A 22,522-nucleotide genomic window follows, 5' to 3' on the forward strand; every position below is an offset into this window, starting at 1 on the left:
TTTCCGCCTTTCAGTTAAAGATTAGACTTTTGTTTGTGAAACATTAAACTATAGCTGTCACGCTTCATGTTGTGTCATAGATTTTTTTTGTTTATCTTTTTTTCTGCGTGTAAAATTTAACATGTTTCTCGCAGTTTTAGATTCAGGCTCCTTGACTTCCCCTCCTCGTGTTTGATTGCTGTTCAACGCCCTGATTACTTTCACCTGTGCCTGCCAGAGTGTCACGTTGATATAATTGGTATAGACTGGATTGTTCTTGTCTGCAGTACTATGTCAGTCTGCCTATATGAGCGGCGAGGAACAGGAAACCATTTGTTTGAATGCATTCATAAATTTACAAAAGAATATGTTGTCATGTTCTCATTACATGTGCATCTGCCCCACACACTGAAACGCACACAATCCACCCTATGTCGCTCTAGAATAATTTATTGAATAATCACACAAATAGGGAATGTACATTGAACAGAGGGTCAATGAAATGTTTTATTTCAAACTTCAAATGTAAAAAATCAAATGCTTTACAGATGGAAGGCACAAATGCCCAAAAATAAAAGTGGTCACAAATTATGAATAAGGAGAACACATAAGCTATTATATTAAATTACATAACAAAGTTATGGTTTCATTTTTTTTCTGTTTTCATAAAACCCAGACAAACATAATGACATCTGTTGGGAAAACACTTTCCAACAAATGTGAAGGCAAGTTCTCTCTCTTCTGTTTACAACTTGTAAAAAGCCGTGCTAGAATCACAGCCCATCGATTCATACATAATCTGGATCTTGTTGTTGCTACAAGCCACTGTCTGAGTATGAGCTACACAAGCAACACCAGTCAGTGGTTTCGTCAATTCTTTTCCCTCGCTCTTGTTCTCACAGTCACAGCTGAATGGCATATAGAAACTGACATAGGAGCCCTTTCATAACTTGCATTCCTCATGGGAGAGAGAGAGGATATTGGGGGAGGTGCACAGAAGAGAGGGCTTGGTTTTAAGTTTCGAGGCCTGACACAGAAGAAAGAAAGATCTTAAAGATACCCAAAGTAAGTTAGGGCATTTCTTGCTTTAAATGCAAATGTGCCTTTTTGAAAAACACTGCTACAACAAATTAAAATGTAATATTTCTGTTAAGAATAAACTTAAGCTTTGTTGATTCAGTAGTAATTTTGATATGTTCCTTCACTACAAAAAACTAAATACCCCACAGTAAACCTAGAAATGATTCTATTAGATTTTGGTGTTGATGCAGGTTTTAGAAAAGTTAGTATTCTTCTCCTTCATCCTCCTCCCCTATATTGTCAGCCCCCACCTCTTCATAATCTTTCTCCAGTGCAGCCATATCTTCCCTCGCCTCTGCAAACTCTCCCTCTTCCATTCCCTCTCCGACATACCAGTGCACAAAGGCTCTCTTGGCGTACATGAGGTCAAACTTGTGGTCCAGTCGGGCCCAGGCCTCAGCGATGGCCGTGGTGTTGCTCAGCATGCACACAGCCCTCTGCACCTTGGCCAGGTCTCCTCCAGGAACCACAGTGGGAGGCTGGTAATTGATGCCCACCTTGAAGCCTGTGGGGCACCAGTCCACAAACTGGATGGTGCGTTTGGTCTTGATGGCGGCGATGGCAGAATTGACATCTTTGGGCACCACATCGCCGCGGTACAGCAAACAGCAAGCCATGTATTTACCATGACGTGGATCGCACTTCACCATCTGATTGGCTGGCTCGAAGCATGTGTTGGTGATGTCGGCCACAGACAGCTGCTCATGGTAGGCCTTCTCAGCAGAGATGACCGGAGCATAAGTGGCCAGAGGGAAGTGGATACGGGGATATGGCACCAAGTTGGTTTGGAACTCGGTCAGGTCGACATTCAGAGCTCCATCAAAGCGGAGGGAGGCTGTGATGGAGGACACAATCTGGCCGATGAGCCTGTTTAGGTTGGTGTAGGTTGGTCTCTCGATGTCCAGGTTCCTGCGGCAGATATCGTAGATGGCCTCATTGTCCACCATGAAGGCACAGTCAGAGTGCTCCAAGGTGGTATGAGTGGTCAGGATGGAGTTGTAGGGCTCAACCACTGCTGTGGAAACCTGGGGTGCTGGGTAGATGGCAAACTCAAGCTTAGACTTTTTACCATAATCAACAGAGAGTCTCTCCATCAGTAGGGAGGTGAAACCAGAGCCAGTTCCTCCACCGAAGGAGTGGAAGATCAGGAAGCCCTGAAGGCCAGTGCATTGGTCAGCCTGGAAACACAACAATCAGTTAAACATTTATTCAAATTTATTAGTAGTTAAATGTCTGCTCATGTCACTTAACACAAGCTCACCAGTTTACGGGTCCTGTCCAGAACCAGATCAATGATCTCCTTGCCGATGGTGTAGTGTCCACGGGCGTAGTTGTTCGCAGCGTCCTCTTTTCCTGTGATCAGCTGCTCAGGATGGAACAGCTGACGGTACGTTCCTGTGCGCACTTCATCTGGACAGTGAAGAAACAATCGAGCTTTAAAGGTGCTGTAGGCAGGATTCGGAATCTCCGCCATCTTGCTTAGGTTTACCTAAGCAAGATGGCGATGTGACCCATCTAAGATGGCGATTTGAAACCCAGCACAGCCAATCCTGTCCTGTTTTCTCTGACATCACGCCCTTACGCAAGTTAAGCCCCTCCCACAAGAACGTGCGACGAACGCCCCTCGACCAATCATGGTTAGAGCCTCAGGGGCTCTTCTGATTGGTCAAAGATACCTGGAGCTGTCGAGATTCCTTTTCAGCTCAGAACAGAGACAGATGGAAACGCTGCGCCCTTGCGGTAGTGCAGTTATGCTACACTCCTAAAGGATTATCAATGGATACTCTAACATTTAATCCAAAGAAAACACAGAAAAATTAGCATTGACTAGCAAAATCCTGCCTACAGCACCTTTAATGAATCCTGATTTTGAATGGACATTTTAAACGAGTGATCCAACAAGTATTAAAATCATTGTCATGTCTATCTTCCATTTACAATAATTAATTAAAAAAAATTGAATAAATAACTCACACACAGATGATTTACCATCACATTGTCATGTGACTTTTATTTCAGTTGAACAAATAGGTAGAAATGTATAAAATATTCAGTATTTATAAAATGTTATCAACTATAAGCACTCACCAATGACAGTGGGCTCCAGGTCAACAAAGATTGCCCTGGGAACATGCTTCCCTGCTCCAGTCTCACTGAAGAAGGTGTTGAAGGAGTCATCTCCTCCCCCAGTAATCTTTTCAGCGGGCATCTGTCCGTCTGGCTGGATCCCATGCTCCAGGCAGTACAGCTCCCAGCATGCATTACCAATCTGAGCCCCAGCTTGGCCCACATGAATGGAGATACACTCACGCTACAGAGCCAACAGACCACACGGGTAAAAGTATAAGAAACATTTATATTCAGTAATCCTTCCGCAGACAATGATGGATCAATACACATTTTGGAAAGCATCAAACTCAATAAAATCGAAAACCAATTATAAAATAAAGAAACTGATTTTTTTCACAAAAAGCAAATTGGATCCAAAAATCAACAATTTAAACCAAAGTATGAGCTCAAAGTATAGCTTCACGCGAGTAAACCAGTGCTCACCATAATTAATCTCGCTTTTCCAACGTCCAGGTATCGGTAAGAAGATGTAATGCTCGAGACAGCTATGTTACTCAGCCTTTATAGACCTGTAGCTTAAGGTGAGGTGAACAGTGATTTGATCTGAGCTGTAATGAGAGAACCTTATGATGAGACCAGGATAAGATCATCCGCTTGACAGACATACTCACAATGCAAAAAGAGGTCACCACCCTACTCATTGTGCATGATTTTTTTTGTGCTTGTGTGCATACAGCTCATATTTCAGAAAGCAGAGGTGAAGCCTCTATTGAGATGAAGTGAACTTAATGTAGTTTTAAATAGAGGCTTTATTTCCAGTGTAACCACGATCAAAAACTGCTTGATAAAGCATTGCTGTCAGCGAACTTCAGTTGATCAAAGTTGAAAGGAAAACGTAGGGTTGATAATTACTGCCTTTCTGGAGTGATTTAAACAACATCGAACATCTTGTGTCAGTGTGTTACACTTTAAAATTTTAAAGATTGAAAGCTTACACCACAAATCCATCCATATTCTAGACCTGCTATATCCGTTTTGTGTTGGAAAAGTACATCCTGAACGAGAGACAGACAACACACTACACTCATTTTCACACCAATGAGCAGATAAGAGCAACTATTTAACCTTAAACATGCGTTTCTCAACAGTGGGAGGGAAGTGAAGTACCCACAGAAAGTCCTCGCTCTGGGTGAACATGCAAAATTGACACAGAAAGAATCCCAACTGGATTCCATTGGGAGAGATTCTTGCTGTGAGACTGGACTGCAAGCCACTTCAAACAGTTTGTTTTTACTGAAGTTATTAACTTTCTGTTCCTTCTGGGATTGGGACAGCTGTATAAATATTTGACAATAGCCTTTAAGTAGACTAATTGCTGAAGTGAATTTGTGAGAGTATGAGAATAATATATTTATTTAATACACACTCACCAGGCCTATTTATATCCTATTTTTGCAAGTCAGTCCCTGAGTATCCTGGGATGAAAGGAACTGACAAAGACACCATGTGACTGTTCTGTGTGAAAGATACCTGCCTGCCATCGAGTTCTTATAAAACAAAAGAGTAAAAAACAACTGCATATCATTTCCTTGTGATATTCGAATCCTGAAGCCCTTTGTGTTAAATATGCGGATGTGTTGATGATCAGTTTCAGTTGGCATCAATAACCTATGCTGCTGACACGATACCATGCCTGAAAGTCACGACTATTTGGCTCTGAGATTTTTAGAACAAGTTGAACCACTTCCTAGACCATTAGAGGACTTTAATCGTAACACCACAGTTCAGAATTTATGGGAATAGCGAGTTAGGCAGGAGCTTCCGCTTTGTAAGAAAATGCTATGCAGAATTATTCCTTGTTGTCACCTTTTCTTTAAATTCACAGGAGTATTTTTAGTAAAATTAGTAAAAGTAAAGTTTGCTGGTCAATTGGAACACTTTTTAATTAGTTTCAGTCAGTGTTCTATGAGCTGAAACATAATGAGGAGAGCACACACCTTACTCTTGTCATTCCTTTATCTGCTTTGCTCTCAGAGGGGTTGCCTGAGTCAGAAAGCTATGACCCACTTCCATTGTCTGAGAGTGTAGGTTCCCAGCACTCTACAGTTTGAACTTTCCACTCACAGACTGATGGCAGATAGTGACATTACTGCAAAGAGACACACAGGAAAACCATCAGATTAATGAATAATTTTCACAGGTTGATGTAATAGGAAATCAAATCAATATCAGATTTTAAAAATGATGACGAAGTCCATTTTGTATAATACTACAGAATTGGAGAATCAACATAATCTTAACAGAAAAAACAGATTTTGAAGTTTGAGTTGAACAGCATAAATACCCATTGTGGTGGTGGAATAATGGTTTCCATGAGATGTCACAATGTTGGAGTCAGGGAGTCATGGCGAAGTAACTGTGACCTCTAGTGGTCACAACGTAGAATTACCACCACATGCCATAAGGTGACAGTTTGAGAAATTCAGTGTGATCCAATCCAAAATGAACTTCTGAGGAAATACACTCCACTAACTAACTAACTAACTAAGAAAATAACTAACCTTGACCATACTAGTTGTGCTGAAAAGCTCGGAGGACACTTTTACCACTGCAGATCACGGTGCCTCTTTGTACTGCACTCCAGAGGTTTCAACAACCCGTGTAAATGACCTGTCTGCTGCAATATTGTATATTCAAACATGTATAAATTTGAGACCAAATTTCGAGTTGTTTTTATTTTGGAGTATTTTAAGGTAGTATCACTGAAACTCTCATAAATAGATACACCCTTTATGTGTGTACACTGCACTGCAGATGTGCTGAGTCACTTGTGCAGTGTTGATAGAGGCTGATTTTGGCTGAGCACAGGAAAAGTGGGGAGGGGGACCTGTCATCAGATGATTTCAACTCAAAAATTGAGTTTTGTGGAATTTGGACTTTAATCTTTTACTAGCACTGAAGCAGTTAGTTTCATGGGTAAACAACAATGAACATTGTTAAACAAAGTCCTACCCCAACAATTAACTAAACTACAAGAAGACAACAAAACACAGCTATAACACTACCAACATCAACAACATCAAAGTACACCAAAAAACAATGTTTGAATCCTGAATATCCCATCCCAAACTCCCATGATACATTATGGCTCCACGGTCATGGTTGAAAGTACCACTAAATTATTTTATAGTTTATAATATTTTTGCAGTTTTATTCCGTTCCAAGTTTACTTGTTGTTATACTTTGTAAACTTTGTTTAATAAATTACTTGGTTATTTTCTGACAAACTTGTACTCCAATTTCTGCTTTTTGCTCATGTGCCAGGTTCTGTTGTGTTTTATTCACAAACCAATATGTATAAGTTAAAAAATAAAATAAAAATAAAAAAAAAGTTCTGTTCATGCTGTCTGGCCTGACATGATTAAAACAAAATGTGTTTTCTATTTGTAGAGACAACCCTGCTGTTCCATATTAGAGAATTATGAGTTGAATAGTTGTGGGTAAAGATAATTTCTCCACACAGTAATGCCTGCTTGTAGATCGCTTCATAGCGATTTTGGACACTTCAAATTTAAGCAAAAAGGCAATTCAACAACTTATTAGAGATATGGTAACAGATTGACTGAGACTGAGAACTAGTCTTGATTCTAAATGCTGCAATAAGAAATTCAAATTTTATAGCTCTTAAACCGCCATGAACATATTCTCTAACCAACTATGATCTGCACAGGTAATGAGTCTTGTTTTTCCAGATGAATCTGATAATAACAGCATCAGATGAACTGAAGGGAAAACAGAACAGGCTCAACAGGCACAACCACCAGTACCTCCTTGAGGAGTTTGCCTGATGGTGCGTTCACTTGGAAGTCTTAACTTGAAGTACTGATCAATATAACCTTAAAGTTCAGTGTCCCCAGCATACAGCAAAAATATTTAGCAGCTATTTCTTTAAGTGACAGATAGTGTGAATTCCTTTTCAGTTTGTTGAGATTAATCATTAATCCTGTGTGTCTAATGCCATATGCACGCATGAGTAATTGTGCCAGTTCTTTGACAACAGACCTGATTTTCAGAATGATTAATAAAAGTTAATATTTTTGTATTGCATTGGGAAAAAACCCATAGTTTTATATTTTCAACAGAAAGCCTACAAGGTAATTCTTTTTTTTAAATTAAAGGTGTCCTAAATTATGAGAAAGCCTCAGTTGAGTCAGCAGAGTTTATGTAGCAGGCTTATAAACTCACTCTTGATTGAGTTACAATAAAACTTTTATTTCAAACAAGTGGGCAAGAAGAAATAACAAAAACTACCCAAAACATGTTGAAAAGTGGACAAAATTCTAAGACATACCAAATTAGACAAGACTAAATTCAAGAAACAAAAAATAAGATAAAGCACACATAGAGGTTGTTGGTATGAAAGAAATCAGACTGATTAAAGATAACAGTGGTTGTATGGAGCTGCAGTCGTTACAGTCCTCACTGAATGCTGGCCGGCGACGCCTTTCTGTGTGGTGTTTTCTCTTGAGTACGGTATTTCAATGCAAATATTTTCCCCTCAGCTATTCAGGCAAACCATTTCAGCATATTCAGCCTGAAGCTGAAGGATATTTGACAGAGACTCCTTTACACCAAGGCCAACTGACAGGCCAGATGTTGTCTCTATTCCTATCATTTGTGACTCAGAAGCACAAAAACAATAAAATCGTGTGATCGTGTGAACATTGTGATCTTCTTCTGAAACACTGTTCGTGGTAAGCACAGATGACACCTGTCTCGAGAGAAATTGCAGCTAATATGCCGCTGGTTAAAATTTGGCACAACCACATACAATTCTTAACAAAATTAACGCATGTGCCATGTTTCACCAACGTCTTCATAATAACAGCAATAAATTAATTTGACATCCACAATAATTAAAGTGGGGATGCATGCAGTGCAATAGTCAGTGCTCTTGAGTGGGAAGGTTGTGGATTCAGTTATTATTATGTGGAGTTTGTGTGTTACCCCCATGTGTGCATGGGTTTCCTCCAGGTACTGTGATTTCCTCCCACAGTCCAGACAGAAACATTGATGTGAGGCTAATTGATGATCCTAAATTTACCATAGGTGTGTGTGTGTGTGTGCGTGCATGTGTGTTTTGCCCTCTGGACTGATGACCAGTCCAGGGCATATCCTGCCCTTAGTCAATTAATTGACTCCAGCAATCTGCCACAATATGGTGATATAGAAGATTGATTGATGGATGGATTATGATCACAATGCTCAGCAACCCCATGGCATGTGTAATATCATAAAAAATATCATAATAACAAGTAAAAATGACGATAATAATTTTTGAAACTGTAATAAATCCAAATGAAGTTAGCATCCACAACAATTAAAGCTGGCCATTCCTATTCTCCATGTTGGGACAAGTTCGAATTACCCTGACTTTCTTCACTACTTTTCTGAAAAAAAAAAAAACAAAAATGTAAAAGTTACACAGTAAGTTTGCATGAATATATAGTGAAATATATTGTATAACCTAAATTTCATTTTAAATGTGTGTGATAAATGTGTCCGAGTGTCGGAAGCGGCCATGCAGCTGGTTTTTTCATTGCCATGTGAAGAAGAGGAAGAATGCTTTCCCACACTGCAACGCTGAGAATTCCCAGTTACATGAACGCAGCATCGTTGGCAGCAGCGCGTGCAACCCACGCCACAGGTGGGCGTGGCTTGCAGGAGGATAAAGCGTGTCAGCTCTTGCCCACCAGGTATCACTCACTCACTGAGACCACATTGAAGGCCGCTGTGAGGGGCTTCGCGCTACTTTTAAATCACCTCCAACTTTCTGTTGTTTTATTTGCCAAACCCTGCAAAGACTCCACAATGGTGAGTATGGTTCTGTCAGCTGACTGGAGGGGCTTTTTCAGGCTAAACTCCCTTCTGTTGCTTGCGCATTAATATTTTTTAGAGTGTTTTCCTTCACGTGTGATGCTTGTAGCATGTGAATGTGTCAGGTTACCTGCTGTGTTAACTCTGAGGCCTCTCCCAGCAGCAGGCCCAGACCAGAAATAGATTTTGCTCTCCTCTGGCTGCTGCCCTGGAAAAGCAGGTGGTGATGATTAGATTCGTACTTTGAGCACGAGTTAAAAGCTAGAAAGGACACAAGTGTATCTGTTTTCATTATAAAACTGCTCTGTGCTTAAAAAAATTGTTTAAAAAAATTAAGTGTTCACTAACTTCTCCCTGCTACTGAAGGTGTGTTCACCGACTTAGGAAAAAAATGCAGCCTGTGAGGAATTAAGGTGTGTCTCATAGTGCATATGACAACAAGTCAGTTCAGTTTGAGACATGTCATCCTCCAGGGCAAAGGGGAAAAAAAAATTCCCTCCCAAATTCAGTCTTGACTAATTACTAACAGCTCAGTGCCCATTCAAAAAATGGTCAGTAGTATTGTTGAAAAATAAAAGGTTCAACCTTTACGACTCCTTTATCTTCAACAGCTTGCTGTGAATTTTGAAGTTGGTACTTTTTTTTTTTTGTTTTTAAATGTATGTTTCACACACAGGAAACTCAGGTGGTGAACACACATTGACCCTGTGTTCTGTTTGCACTGGCTTAGATCAACACAGCTTGCAAGCGCTGTCAGTGCTGTTTATATAAAAACCAAACAGAATCATTGTGTACTGAGCACTTGTGAAACTGTACCCACCCTGCTCTGAATGCTGAATTAATCCTGATTTGTAGATCGCTATCACCTTATAATCCTGAAAATACACAGTGCATTTTTTAATATGACGACTGGCCCCAAGTTAATGTATCTGTCTAAAAACTAAAAATGATTAAAGACGGTTATATTTATCAGCAAAAAAGTAGTAAAATCTATATCGGTTCACAAAATTGCACAAAAGTGGCACTTCCACAGCTTCTTATTCTTAGTAGATTTCACAATATCTGTAACTGTTGTGAATAAAAGTATTTGTTCCTCTCTGAGCAAGGTATCCCACAAACATGTCAACAATCTTTCAATTTTTGGCTTGTTGGTTTTGAACTATATGCGGCTGACACCTTGGTATTTTTGTACAATGTAAAAATAACATGAACCTGAAGGGAAACCGCAGCTAGTCAGAAAGGGCCTGATCAGACAGGAGCAATACCACAGAAAAGACAATTATTTATCTTATAAAAACTGTCTTGCATTCTGTGTTCATGTACAGATTACACTTTTTATGGGCCACAGGAGGAAAGGTTGAGTTCAGTGACCGACGAGGCTTGCTTTTATGTCTGCCACTGTGTTTTTGTTCTTAGTTTTGCTCTTAAAGTAACATGAGGTGACTAAATTTTCTCAAAGTCATATCTTGCTATTCTTTTGCAAACTGGATATGCTCATCCAGACCAGTATTCATATATTTTGTCCAATGTAAGCATACAGCTTGATTTTTCTTTATTCTTTTCTTGTGAAAACATTAAACATGAAAATTTCATTTAGGATGTAAAATATCAATACTTGACAGGTATTTTAGTTTGGAATTGTACAGGACATCAGTAAATTCTCCATTCAGAAATGTTGTGGGGAGTTTGCAGCATGACATTGAGACAGTGAGTGTCTTCTCCTCCCATACCATGTGACCTGAAAAGCTTGATTTCAGTGTCTCTGTCTCTTTCTCTGAACAAGTTTCCACTTCTGCCATCTGCTTCTGGCAGAATTCCCTGTTTGTTTTTACCTTCGGTTTTGCTACAAAACTGGATTTCCGAGTCGGCGAGATGGCTGCTCAGACAAGCCCTTGTTCCTGTCGAACACAGACACACCTTGACAGTTTGAGGAAGCCTTTGTCTTTGAGACTATTACTCATGCACCCAACGACTCAACAGTCCAATCACGCAATATATTTGACAAGGAGTTAATTCATTAGGCAGGGTTGTGAAGTTCCGCCTTGGTGTAGTCACTGTTTTTTGGGGGTGCTGATAAGTCGGTATTGACAGGAGCAGTCAGCTTTTACAGCTCGGTGTCAGGTTAGCATGAGGAGCCCAAAATAGCCGCCGCAGAGAGCGCTGCTGACCTGGAAACAGCCAGTGTGTCTGGGGAGGGGTCATGCTTGAAAGATGGGGAGCAAAGGGGAAAGGTTGAGGTATCAAAGTATGTAATAGATTTCTGTAAGTGAAACTCAACAAGCCCGAAAAATGTTACTGGTCAACACTATAGATCCGTTTCACTCGCATAAGCTGACCGGTGGGAAGGGGAAAGTTAGGTGAAATGTATAAATAGAAATCTGACATAAAGTGCAGCATATGTCGCAGCCTGTTTGTGTTCTGTGCAATGGGGTCAAATGAAAGGTGGTCTGGTTTAGCTGTATTATTTCTAATTCATCATTTCATGACTTATGAGTATGGATCTCCCAAAGATTAGCTTTTGTATCCCTATGGTAAGATGAGAAAATATTAACGCAATTTGTAGGTATATGTTGTCACTTTCCCAATTCTAATTATTTACAATCTTATAAACAGTCATATACACATGGACAAAGAAAGATATCTATTCTTTGGATTTTTGTGGTAATTATTTGACATTTAATTTTTTTTTTTACACTAATACTAGGCTTACTTTACAAAAAAGACAAACAAGTGACACATATGAACAAAACAAATATATGATAAGTAGATGCAAAGTTGGCCTTTTGATGAACAGATGTTGTGCTGTGTTTGACTGTAGATGCATTCATCCACTGAAAAAAAACAAAACAAAAAAACAGTGATGGTTTGAAAGCTGTGGAGGCTTGCTTCGGCAAACACACTGGTGACTTGTTATTGAGGTCATCTTCATTTTCCACATATCAAATGCTTGGTAGTTCTCTGACCTCAATGTCAATTTCAGCTCATGATCCCAGCCTGGAGCTCATGACTGTTGCAGTCACATGAGCTCCAGTGACAGCTGCAGTTTGAGTCTGAAATCTTTCTTCATTAACTCTTGGTTTCCATCTAGTGGCAAAAAGTGCAAATAACGCCCACAGACGTATGTATGAGGTTTCATTTTAATGCTTCTGCTTTTCTTCTTTTGATTCTTGCAGCGTGAATGCATTTCTGTGCACGTAGGCCAGGCTGGCGTCCAGATGGGGAACACCTGCTGGGAGCTCTACTGTCTGGAGCACAACATCCAGCCAGATGGCCAGATGCCTTCCCAGAATGCCGATACTCAGTCCAGACAAGCCCACGATGACTCCTTCACCACATTCTTTAGTGATACCAGGTGTGGGAAGTACGTCCCCAGAGCGGTCTTTGTTGACCTGGAGCCCACTGTCATCGGTCAGTGTTGTAAAAATGCTGAGTTGATGTTTTCAGTCATAAGAATGGCAGTTTCAGCTTGACATTTTGATTGAGTGAGGTGTTGATATGTAATGATATGGCCGTGCATGTAAATTTCACCTCAGCAGTTGGATTATTTTACACCTGTTTAAAAATTAAAATTGCATTTTACAGATGAAGTGCGAACAGGAACATACCGCCAGCTTTTCCACCCTGAGCAACTGATCTCGGGAAAGGAGGATGCAGCTAACAACTACGCCCGTGGACACTACACCATCGGAAAAGAGATCATTGATCTGGTTCTGGACCGGATCCGCAAATTGGTAAGGGTTTGGATATCAAAACAATTTCCAAATTAACTGCATAACCCCTCTGACTTGTTAAGCTGCTGTTTCACTGTGTTCTAGGAAAATCTGAGTGACTGAAGCTTTTTAATGTAATATAGCTGAATTATAAAGTATTACTTTGTGTCAATTTGAAAAATATTTATGAACAAACATTGGGCGTAAATAATTCATTATTTAAGCTTTGAGGGAAATACCTAACAGTCCCAAGGCAATAACTTGCATAACTAGAAAATTTTATCTGACGAGCATTTATGTGTTTGCATTTACAGGCTGACCAATGCAGTGGTCTCCAAGGATTCTTGGTCTTCCACTCCTTCGGTGGAGGAACTGGCTCTGGTTTCACCTCCCTGCTGATGGAGAGGCTCTCTGTTGACTTTGGTAAAAAGTCTAAGCTTGAGTTTGCCATCTACCCAGCACCCCAGGTTTCCACAGCAGTGGTTGAGCCCTACAACTCCATCCTGACCACTCATACCACCTTGGAGCACTCTGACTGTGCCTTCATGGTGGACAACGAGGCCATCTATGATATCTGCCGCAGGAACCTGGATATTGAGCGCCCCTCTTACACCAATCTCAACCGCCTTATCAGCCAGATTGTGTCCTCCATCACAGCCTCCCTCCGCTTTGATGGAGCTCTGAATGTCGACCTGACCGAGTTCCAAACCAACTTGGTGCCATATCCCCGTATCCACTTCCCTCTGGCCACCTATGCTCCGGTCATCTCTGCTGAGAAGGCCTACCATGAGCAGCTGTCTGTTGCAGAGATCACCAACGCCTGCTTCGAGCCAGCCAATCAGATGGTGAAGTGCGATCCACGTCATGGTAAATACATGGCCTGCTGTCTGCTGTACCGCGGCGATGTGGTGCCCAAAGATGTCAACGTGGCTATTGCTACCATCAAGACCAAACGCACCATCCAGTTTGTGGACTGGTGCCCCACAGGCTTCAAGGTGGGCATCAACTACCAGCCTCCCACTGTGGTTCCTGGAGGAGACCTGGCCAAGGTGCAGAGGGCTGTGTGCATGCTGAGCAACACCACAGCCATCGCTGAGGCCTGGGCCCGACTGGACCACAAGTTTGACCTCATGTACGCCAAGAGAGCCTTTGTGCACTGGTATGTCGGAGAGGGAATGGAAGAGGGAGAGTTCTCCGAGGCCAGAGAGGACATGGCTGCCCTGGAGAAAGATTATGAAGAGGTGGGGCACGACTCCACTGAAGAGGATGAGGAGGGAGAAGAATACTAAAATGTAACTCGCTTTACCTCGTTTACCTGGGATATTTATTTTCAAAGGGTATATCCAATGTTTTATTCAGAAGTGTTTGGGTTGTTCTCCTTTAATTTTGTTCTCATTTTTTTAAGATGACCTGAACTTGCATTCCAAGTTCTTAGTTGTGCCCAATGTTTGCTGCATTTGACAGATGTGCATGAGTATAATTTTTAACCATGTTGAATAAACACTTTCTGAATACAAGCTGCGTTCAGTGTTATTAAAGATAACAGCCAGTAATGTTTGTGTTTGATCAGTTGCTCTGCAATAATGTTTAAGTTCCTCTGATCAGTTTCATTCAGACTTCTCTGAAAGTAGATCTCTTAACAGAAGAATGAGAGAAAAGGCAGTTAATTCTTGAAGTACTCTTAGCATGAAAAACGGAGTATTCAATTTGGATAATGTAAGTCATATTAAAATACAAATTTGTGATTATTACAATCTAAGTTAAGTTTGCTGTACTTTCTTGGCCAATGTTTTTGTCACAAGTAGTGCAGAATATTTCATTTTGCTTGGAAAATCTTATCACTATATTTCCAGTCTCCACACTGAAAGTAAGAAGCACGTCATGTGTTACTAAATCAAACCCAGGTCTAATCTGCCCCCTGGCGTTTTTGTCAGGAAGTACAATGATGCAGCGGTGACCGGATTAAAGATGGTGGGTATTAGTCGATCCTTCAGTATTTGATTAATCTCACACCATATACTTCTTCAATCTTTTAGAGAAATGATATTAACAAAGTTAATGAGTACTCTTGTTTCGAATGAGCCATTTACTTCAGTGAATGACATCTCGTGACAACCAATGACAACTGAAGGGAGAGACGTGGCCAATCGGATTCCAGTACGACTGTTGTGTAAATTACGTGTAAATTCTGCTTCTAAAACGCAAATTTAGAATCAGAAAAATAACATTAAATACGTGTTAAATATGTGTGAAGTCAATCTCTCTACCCTGACTTGAATTTAATATCAACGTGAGTTATTCTCCTCCTCCCTGTGGTTGCTAGGCGACTGGACGGACGCTGTTTTGCCTTCCGGAAGTGCGTGGCTGAGAAGAAATATGGCGCACGTTGCACTGCATATACCACTATTATCGCTTACTTCCACGCATTCTTTTAGCACATTCTTTCTTTCTACTTTCGCCGCTTTCGCAGCATTTGAAACGGCGAGCGGTGACAATGTGTTCAGTGCCAGCCACACGCCCACCGCGCCCGTTGCCGCCGCGAGAGACCTCCGGTGAGTCCGCTGTTATGCTCCACATAGCTATGCTAACGTGATTCTGATGATGGATAGCTTCACATTGTACGACTCGACAGAAGCTACGATCAACAAATCTTTCGGATTTTCGCTTTCTCCCGTGTTACCAGTGTTCTCGATACTCACCTGGAAGCCCTGTAAAAGTTGCCAGTCCAATTATTTTTTCAGGTCCGAGTGCCTCAAACCGCTTCTTCAATCTAGACACCAAAACACTACAGCAACGATTGCTGTTACACTGGTTCATTAAATGGGTTTCAAGTTGCTACATACTCTTAAACACAACATTATATAGATAAAACAATTTATGAAGATGAACGACACGAAATTTATGAATATAACACACATTTCATTCAGCTTTTCTTCATTCAACACAAACTGCTGCGTGTTATTTACAAGTTGTGTCAAAATATGCATTTTATTTATTTATGAATTGTAACATTGCTCTACACAACATAGTAAATATAGCATTTACATGTTAAAGCTTGGAAATGCATAAATGAATAAATCTATTTGACACTGGGGTCCAGCAGTAGTTATCATTCTCACCTCACTGAGAGATGGTCCAGGTTCAAATACTGACTGGGGCCTTTCCATGTGGAGTTTGCATATTCTTCCAAGTGTGTATGGGTTTTCTCGAGATACTCTGATTTCCTCCCACACTTGAAAACCATAAATATGATGTGAATTTATGGCCCCTTAATACGGCTATCACAGACGTTGCTCAGAATATCCGACGAGATTATTTGATAAACTGAAGCCACCGAATGAAGAGCATGGCACTTCTTTTTTTCATTCAGAGCTTTTTCTTCTGTCCCCTCTTGTCATCTCAGCTACCTCTTGTATGATGTGAACCCTCCTGAGGGTTTTAATCTCCGAAGAGATGTCTACATCCGCATGGCCTCCCTGGTGAAGACTTTGAGGAAGAATGGGGACGACTGGGTCTTGGTTCTTCCCCCATGGGGTCGCCTCTACCACTGGCAGAGTCCCAACATCCACCAGATTCGCATCCCATGGGGAGAATTCTTCAGTCTCACGAGTCTGCAGGCAAATGTACCTGTCATTGAATATGAGGAGTTCATTGCTGGTGAGCATTTACACTTGGTGATGCAGAGAAGAGAACATTTTGAAAAAGACAATCATTTAGAAAAGCAATTATTTACTACGCGGTGCATGAAAGACTGATTGGTTTTACATGTTTTAATGCTAATTCTGATTCTTCCTTTGCATATAGAGAATGGAGGCCCGTTCATAGACCAGGTCCTGATATTACAAAACTATGCGGAGGGATGGACTGATGGAAAATGGGAGGAAAAAGTTGATGAACGGCCATGCATTGAGAAGCTGATGTATTCCAAAGATAAACAGGGCTACTACAGGTAAAAAAAAAAAAAAAAAAATCCTCACATCTTTCTACACAGCTCATGAAAGTAACATGTAAAATTTTGATTACATATATCAAGGAGAAATACTTGAAGCCTTTATATTATTGGAACAGAAACATAACAAGTCATTAGTTAAAAAAAGGTGAGTTTTGTACTTAACTGTTAATAATTGGACATTTTCCTCTCTTTTTCATTCATCTCTCCTGCTTCCCAGGGGTTGGTTTTGGGGCTACGAAGAGACAAGAGCTCGAAAAGTAACATGCATATCAGCACAGGGCCACGCCTCCATTATGGCTCCCGTTCTTCAGAAAAACATCACAGTGACGTGAGTCTACACGGCAACATTCTATAAACACACCACACTCAAACAAACGAAGGAGTGTATATGTTTGGTTACATATTTCTTTGTTGTATTAATCCCGGTTGATGATGAATGCCGTACGTTTAAAAAGCCTGCATATTTCCCTTTTAGATGGCGTCACATTTGTAAAGAACATGCATTTTTAGAATGAGAAGCAGAGCTGGGATTGTGGGTTACTTGATCAATTTGCCAAATCTTCACTGCCGATGCCAAAAAGTCATTCTTCCTGTTTCCTTCATCTATGGCTACAGGTTTAGTTCGCCTTGAATGATAAAAGTTTCATTTGTTTGTATACACATATTTTTTTGATTTAGAAGTGACGCTCTAAAGTTATGCCTGAATTGAAAATTCCATTGTTCTTTCTGTGGAGATTGCACACTAACACACCCAGTGACAGATGAGTTTGGGAGTATTACGCAGCGTTTATGTAATGTGTTTGTCAAATTAATTCGCGAGAATGAGGCAGAAACTTTCCGAGCAAACAACTGAAGTTCACAACCTTCTGCTGAAATGTGATCCGACTCCTTTGTTCATTGATTGTGGTATTATTTACAGTGAAGTGGCGACTCTTAGTTAAGCCTGATATCTTTTCTTTTTGCAGCTCAGTCATGCTCGACCGAGCAGAGACACTCCTTCATGATCACTATGCGGGGAAGGATTACTGGGACGTAAGTCATGTAATAACATACTTGGTATGAGAAATGTTGGCGCCAGGGGTTAGTGAACACTGTTTTCCACTTTTTTGTGATTAGATGTAAGATTTCTGTCATTTCATAATTGAGAATAAGGTTTAACATGGAATTACATTTTTTGAGTGATTGATTTATGCAACATTCTGTGTGTGTGTGCGTGTGATGTAGACCCGTCGCAGTATGGTTTTTGCGAAGCACCTCAGATTAATTGGAGATGACTTCAGGGCGAAGCACCTCAACTCCACTGACGACCGAGACAACACAGGATACAGCGAGGACTGGACTCGCATGAAGGTGACTAAACACATCTGACTGCCATATAATTATGGTGACGCTTGTGGAAATTTACATGCACTAATAAAAGTCATTGTCTCCTGTTTTTTTTTTTTTTTTTTGTTTCCTCCTCAGGCCAAGCTGGGCTCGGCTAAAGGTGGGCCGTACTTGGGCGTCCACCTGCGCAGGAAGGATTTCATCTGGGGTCACAGAGAGGACGTGCCCACCCTCAAAGGGGCAGTAAAAAAAATGCAACAGCTGATGAAGAAACACAAGCTCAACAAGGTGTTTGTTGCAACTGATGCAGATGATGAAGGTAGGAATGATTTACCTCTGTGTGTTTTTGATCTGTGATGGACTGGTGGCGTGTGCAGGATTTACCCTGCACCTGCGTCACATGCGCGCACAACACTGCAATAATCCCCCAATCTCGTAAATATACCAATAAATGTGTTTTGTTTGTATTTCTGATTCAACTGAAATAAGTTCTGCTTTATCCTCTTGAAGAACTGAAGGAGCTGAAGAAGCTGTTGCCTGACATGGTGCGTTTCGAGCCTTCTCCGGAGGACCTGGAGCTCTTTAAAGATGGCGGCGTGGCCATCATTGATCAGTGGATTTGTGCTCATGCGAGGTATTGCAATCCTCATAGTTTTTTTGTTTGTTTGTTTCTTAAATCGGAACATCTATAGTCCGGAACTACAGTGACATTATAAGATACTAAAAGTTTTATACTTCTGAATATTAGATTGAAGATGTCATTCAAAAGGGGAAAACCTCCTTGAAAAAATGTATTGAAAACCTGCTCCACTCCCTGCCTTGCTTACCTTTCGATTCTGAATACCAGTGAATGTACCTGCCTATGGAAAATATTTGAACTTGAAAAGCTGGTCAGGCTGCTCTTCTCACGGGAGTCACATGAATTCACTCGATGGACTTTGCGGAATTTTCACCTTTTGACTTTCCTGCTTGTTTCCAGAGTCTTTATTGGAACGTCAGTGTCCACCTTCTCTTTCCGGATCCACGAGGAGCGGGAGATCCTGGGCTTTGACCCCAAAACGACTTACAACCGGTTCTGTGGGGACTCGGAGAAAGAATGCGAGCAGCCCACACACTGGAAGATAGTTTATTGACATGTCCTTGGAGTTTCCTTACACACAAGTGCCAAAAGCAGTGTTAAAAGTGGCATTTATTTGTATGGAGTAGACAAGATATTTAACCTTTATTGTTTTATTTTTTGTTTTTTTAACTTTGATAATTTGGATATTGTGCAATCAGGTCTGTCGTGACCACTGTGGCTGAACTTTGAGCTCAAAAAAGCCAAGACTTTTCTGCCAAACATGTGTTACTGTTATGTTCAACTGTTTCATTGTCATATATTTTCACGTTTTATGCTGAAATTGTGAGCAAGCTAAGTTTTACAAGGTTTCTGTTATTTATTTTCAAAGCCAGCACACGTGGTGGTAAATGTACCACATAATGTTGACTGTGTGTGCGTGTGTGCGTGCCAGTGTGCGTGATGATGTTTTATCAGATGAACTTTTCTAGAGTCAAACATTGAGCTCCTGAACAGAGATAATGGAATTGTTTTAATTGTTTTTCTTATTTCAGATATCCTGAAGACATACCCAAGGTTTTTGATCAGATTGTGACAGTATTGCCTTTTTTTTATCAAGAGTGCTCTGTAAAAACATCTCAGAAAGTTGTTGGCACACTCGGTGTTTCTCACCACAAAGCACACAGGCTGAATAAATAACATGTATTTTCACCTGACAAGCTGTAGTAGATGCTGTGCTTTATTAATGTTGGAGTAAAAGGAGGCATAATTGTGAAACAGTTATTGAACATTTAAAAAAAACCCTATATTAAAAGTCCATTTCAGTCTTCTGTTGTTAATACCGACTGTGTATTTGGCCGACGCAGTTGTTCGTTGCGTGTGGGTCGGACTTGCGCCTTCTCTGTTTGGAGTTTTCACATTCTCCCTGTTGGTACGCCTGTGTGCGTGTTGCTGTGTTCTCTGGTGTCCTGCAATCTTTCAAATGAAGTCTAAACTCTAAATTTCCAGAAACTCCTGATTAATTTAGCGTTTACGCTGCCTTCGCTCATCGATAGCTGGGATCGACAGCTGCAGCCTACGACCTTGAGTTGAGTAAAACCTGACGAAAGACAGATAAATATGTATTTGACCACTGAAGTGTATTAAATACACTAAATATAAGACAAAAAAAATGCAAAGAAATGTTATGTGATACAAAGCAGCCAACTGAAACACCTTTTTTAATCACCCAATGACCTATATTTTAATTAATACTTATGACGACCTGATTGTTGATGCAAAGACACTCAAACTCAGAAATAAGAATAAACACAATGAAAGCTTCTGGGAAGCATTTTGGATAGCATCCAATAGCTTTGCAAAACATTGATTATGGCACTGCATGAGTAATATTCAAGGATTGATGAGCATGGCCTTCAACTCGATTGAATGAATGAGTGATGATCAATTCTTGGAATGAATGGGAGCCGAGTTAGAATATATTTTAGGTCAAGGACATCAGAAATAAAGAAAACAGTAGAAAGTCATTGTCAATATACAGTGCAATGTGCAATGAGATATGGAAGCTGGTCTATATGAAGTGCATACTTAAAAAACATGTTAAAGAAAGTCCCTGCAAGAGTTGAAAAAAAACTTTGTTTTTTACCAGACCTTCATTAATACCATCTGAGTACTTCGTAATAAACCTCATGGAAAAATAAGAATAAATGGAGTGTTATTCCTTTAATTTAGAAAGCGAGAGAGGGACAGGGCAGGGCTGTACTGTAAGTCCTCTATTGTCTGCTGTATTTATTCAAGCCTAACACCAGTACTTCTCAGGAGTATATTACTCTGCTTACTGCCAACTTTGACACGTTTCTCCATGTGAAGCTTGAGAACCTGTGTGACCACCTCATTTATTTAGTTCTCATTGATCCTTGACAGTGCTATCATGTCACGCGTCCCGTCTGCCCTTATTTGTACACCTCAAAAAGGCACCAGGCTCCCGCTGAATCTTGCAACGTCAAGAATGTCCTGACACTTTGTACTAAGAGGATGGCATTAAACAACACGCAGAGCTGCAACGTATCTTCCAACATCTTAAAAAATCCTGAAAGGTTTAAAAGTTGAAAGTGTTAAAAGTTGTTGTCTTAAATCACAAGCTGTGGATATGTGTGCGCGTGTGTTGTAATGATGAGACGTAAGGTATCTGGGGAGTTTGTGTTTTTGTCTTTTCTCTTTTTTCCCTGTGGAAGAGTCACATTGCCACCGCCACATGGTCGCAGCAGGACTTTTCCTTGTGGAGACTCATGTCTCCACAGCAACACCTCCAAGCCGGTGCTCCTGTTGGTGTGAGCTGATGCTTTGTTTGCTCTTATCAATTGTGAATCAGCATGCACTGTAAAGATCGATAAAGAATAATACATGAACATTTCTTTTCTTGTGTTTTTACTCACAGATTTACTTTTCCTTACAGATCCTCCATCAACATGTCAATTTCAAATATCAATGTGTCATATGCTACACAAGTTTGAACAATAAGAGTTAAAGTACTTTCTGGAAATGCAAGATTGAATAAAATACGTTGGAAAAAAATCATTATACCTTGTTTTTTTTTTTAAATAACTTGGAGGGGACATCAGTCCCATTTCAATACTGAGACATTTTGGTGTAATAAAACTCTTATGTCCGAAACACAACAACAACAAAAAAAAGCTGATTTGGTTTTCCAGATCTGTTGAAATATATTGTCTGCCACAATGCTTCAGGCTAAAATAAATTAAAGGTTGTCCCTTCAACAAATCAAAGGCCACCTTTGACCTAATGTTTGACACCCTGGTGCATGAGTTTGGTATCGGTATTGTATAAGATTTTATGTAATGTAACTACTTTAAATAATCATAATTAGCTTCAAATCCTAAAAAATGAATGTGATTTTGATGTGTTTAACACTTTCAAACTGATAGTTTTTTTAAAATTAATACAGGAGAAATTGATTGGATAGAAATCCATGTCTATCTGTCTATCCATCTATCTATCTATCTAGATTTCCTTGTAAAGCACTGTGGCTCCCTGTCCGCTTCAGGATCAATTTTAAAGTTCTCTTATTAGTTTTTAAATGTCTTAATGGTCTTGTGCCTTCTTATTTAGCTGATCTGTTTTTACCGTATCGACCCTCGCGGGCCCTGAGGTCCTCTGGCAGTGCCTTATTGTGTGTTCCCAAAGCTAGAACAAAGACCCATGGCGAGGCGGCCTTCAGCCATTACAGCCCCCGCCTGTGGAACAGCCTGCTGGAGAACCTCAGGACTGCAGAGACTGTTGATATTTTTAAAGGGAGGTTAAAAACACACCTTTTTAATCTGGCTTTTAACTAACCTTTATTGTTCTTATCTCCATCATTTTTATTTTTTATTATCATTTTTATTTTAATCTATTTATCCTATTTATTCGTTCTATTTTTATTATGTACTTCTAACTTATTTTAATTTTTTA

The 22,522-nt window shown here is 40.2% G+C and overlaps 3 protein-coding genes across 3 annotated transcripts; 2 read left to right on the forward strand and 1 right to left on the reverse strand.

Annotated features, from left to right (window-relative positions):
• Positions 1–1,247: 1,247 nt before the first annotated feature.
• On the reverse strand, positions 1,248–3,630 carry LOC115402985 (tubulin alpha chain-like). Its single transcript, XM_030111701.1, has 4 exons — positions 3,613–3,630; positions 3,148–3,370; positions 2,321–2,469; positions 1,248–2,237 (listed from the first exon to the last, which is right to left on the reverse strand). The coding sequence occupies exons 1-4, from the start codon at positions 3,613–3,615 to the stop codon at positions 1,263–1,265; spliced, it is 1,350 nt and encodes a 449-aa protein (XP_029967561.1). The 5' UTR covers positions 3,616–3,630; the 3' UTR covers positions 1,248–1,262.
• A 5,247-nt stretch (positions 3,631–8,877) lies between these two features.
• Positions 8,878–14,230, forward strand: LOC115402817 (tubulin alpha-1C chain-like). The gene is made up of 4 exons (XM_030111384.1): positions 8,878–9,003; positions 12,180–12,414; positions 12,589–12,737; positions 13,031–14,230. The coding sequence occupies exons 1-4, from the start codon at positions 9,001–9,003 to the stop codon at positions 14,003–14,005; spliced, it is 1,362 nt and encodes a 453-aa protein (XP_029967244.1). The 5' UTR covers positions 8,878–9,000; the 3' UTR covers positions 14,006–14,230.
• An 861-nt stretch (positions 14,231–15,091) lies between these two features.
• pofut2 (protein O-fucosyltransferase 2) lies at positions 15,092–19,955 on the forward strand. The gene is made up of 9 exons (XM_030111386.1): positions 15,092–15,268; positions 16,120–16,373; positions 16,521–16,665; positions 16,886–16,996; positions 17,634–17,700; positions 17,893–18,018; positions 18,133–18,313; positions 18,505–18,628; positions 18,974–19,955. Exons 1-9 carry the CDS (start codon positions 15,093–15,095, stop codon positions 19,125–19,127), a joined length of 1,338 nt encoding a protein of 445 aa, XP_029967246.1. The 5' UTR covers position 15,092; the 3' UTR covers positions 19,128–19,955.
• The last annotated feature ends 2,567 nt before the right edge of the window (positions 19,956–22,522 follow it).

This window comes from Salarias fasciatus, chromosome 16, assembly GCF_902148845.1.
Source record: "Salarias fasciatus chromosome 16, fSalaFa1.1, whole genome shotgun sequence".
NCBI classification, from domain to species: Eukaryota; Metazoa; Chordata; class Actinopteri; order Blenniiformes; family Blenniidae; genus Salarias; species Salarias fasciatus.

Excerpts from the sequence above, each read along its gene's own strand:
- pofut2 (XM_030111386.1), top strand. The coding sequence starts at position 15,093 with ATGGCGCACGTTGCACTGCATATACCACTATTATCGCTTACTTCCACG. Across the intron at positions 16,666-16,885 it reads GATAAACAGGGCTACTACAG|GGGTTGGTTTTGGGGCTACG; the intron begins GTAAAAAAAAAA and ends CCTGCTTCCCAG. Across the intron at positions 17,701-17,892 it reads CGGGGAAGGATTACTGGGAC|ACCCGTCGCAGTATGGTTTT; the intron begins GTAAGTCATGTA and ends CGTGTGATGTAG.
- LOC115402817 (XM_030111384.1), top strand. Across the intron at positions 12,415-12,588 it reads CCTGGAGCCCACTGTCATCG|ATGAAGTGCGAACAGGAACA; the intron begins GTCAGTGTTGTA and ends TGCATTTTACAG. Across the intron at positions 12,738-13,030 it reads TGGACCGGATCCGCAAATTG|GCTGACCAATGCAGTGGTCT; the intron begins GTAAGGGTTTGG and ends TTGCATTTACAG.
- LOC115402985 (XM_030111701.1), bottom strand. Across the intron at positions 2,470-3,147 it reads CCTGGAGCCCACTGTCATTG|ATGAAGTGCGCACAGGAACG; the intron begins GTGAGTGCTTAT and ends TTCACTGTCCAG. Across the intron at positions 2,238-2,320 it reads TGGACAGGACCCGTAAACTG|GCTGACCAATGCACTGGCCT; the intron begins GTGAGCTTGTGT and ends TTGTGTTTCCAG.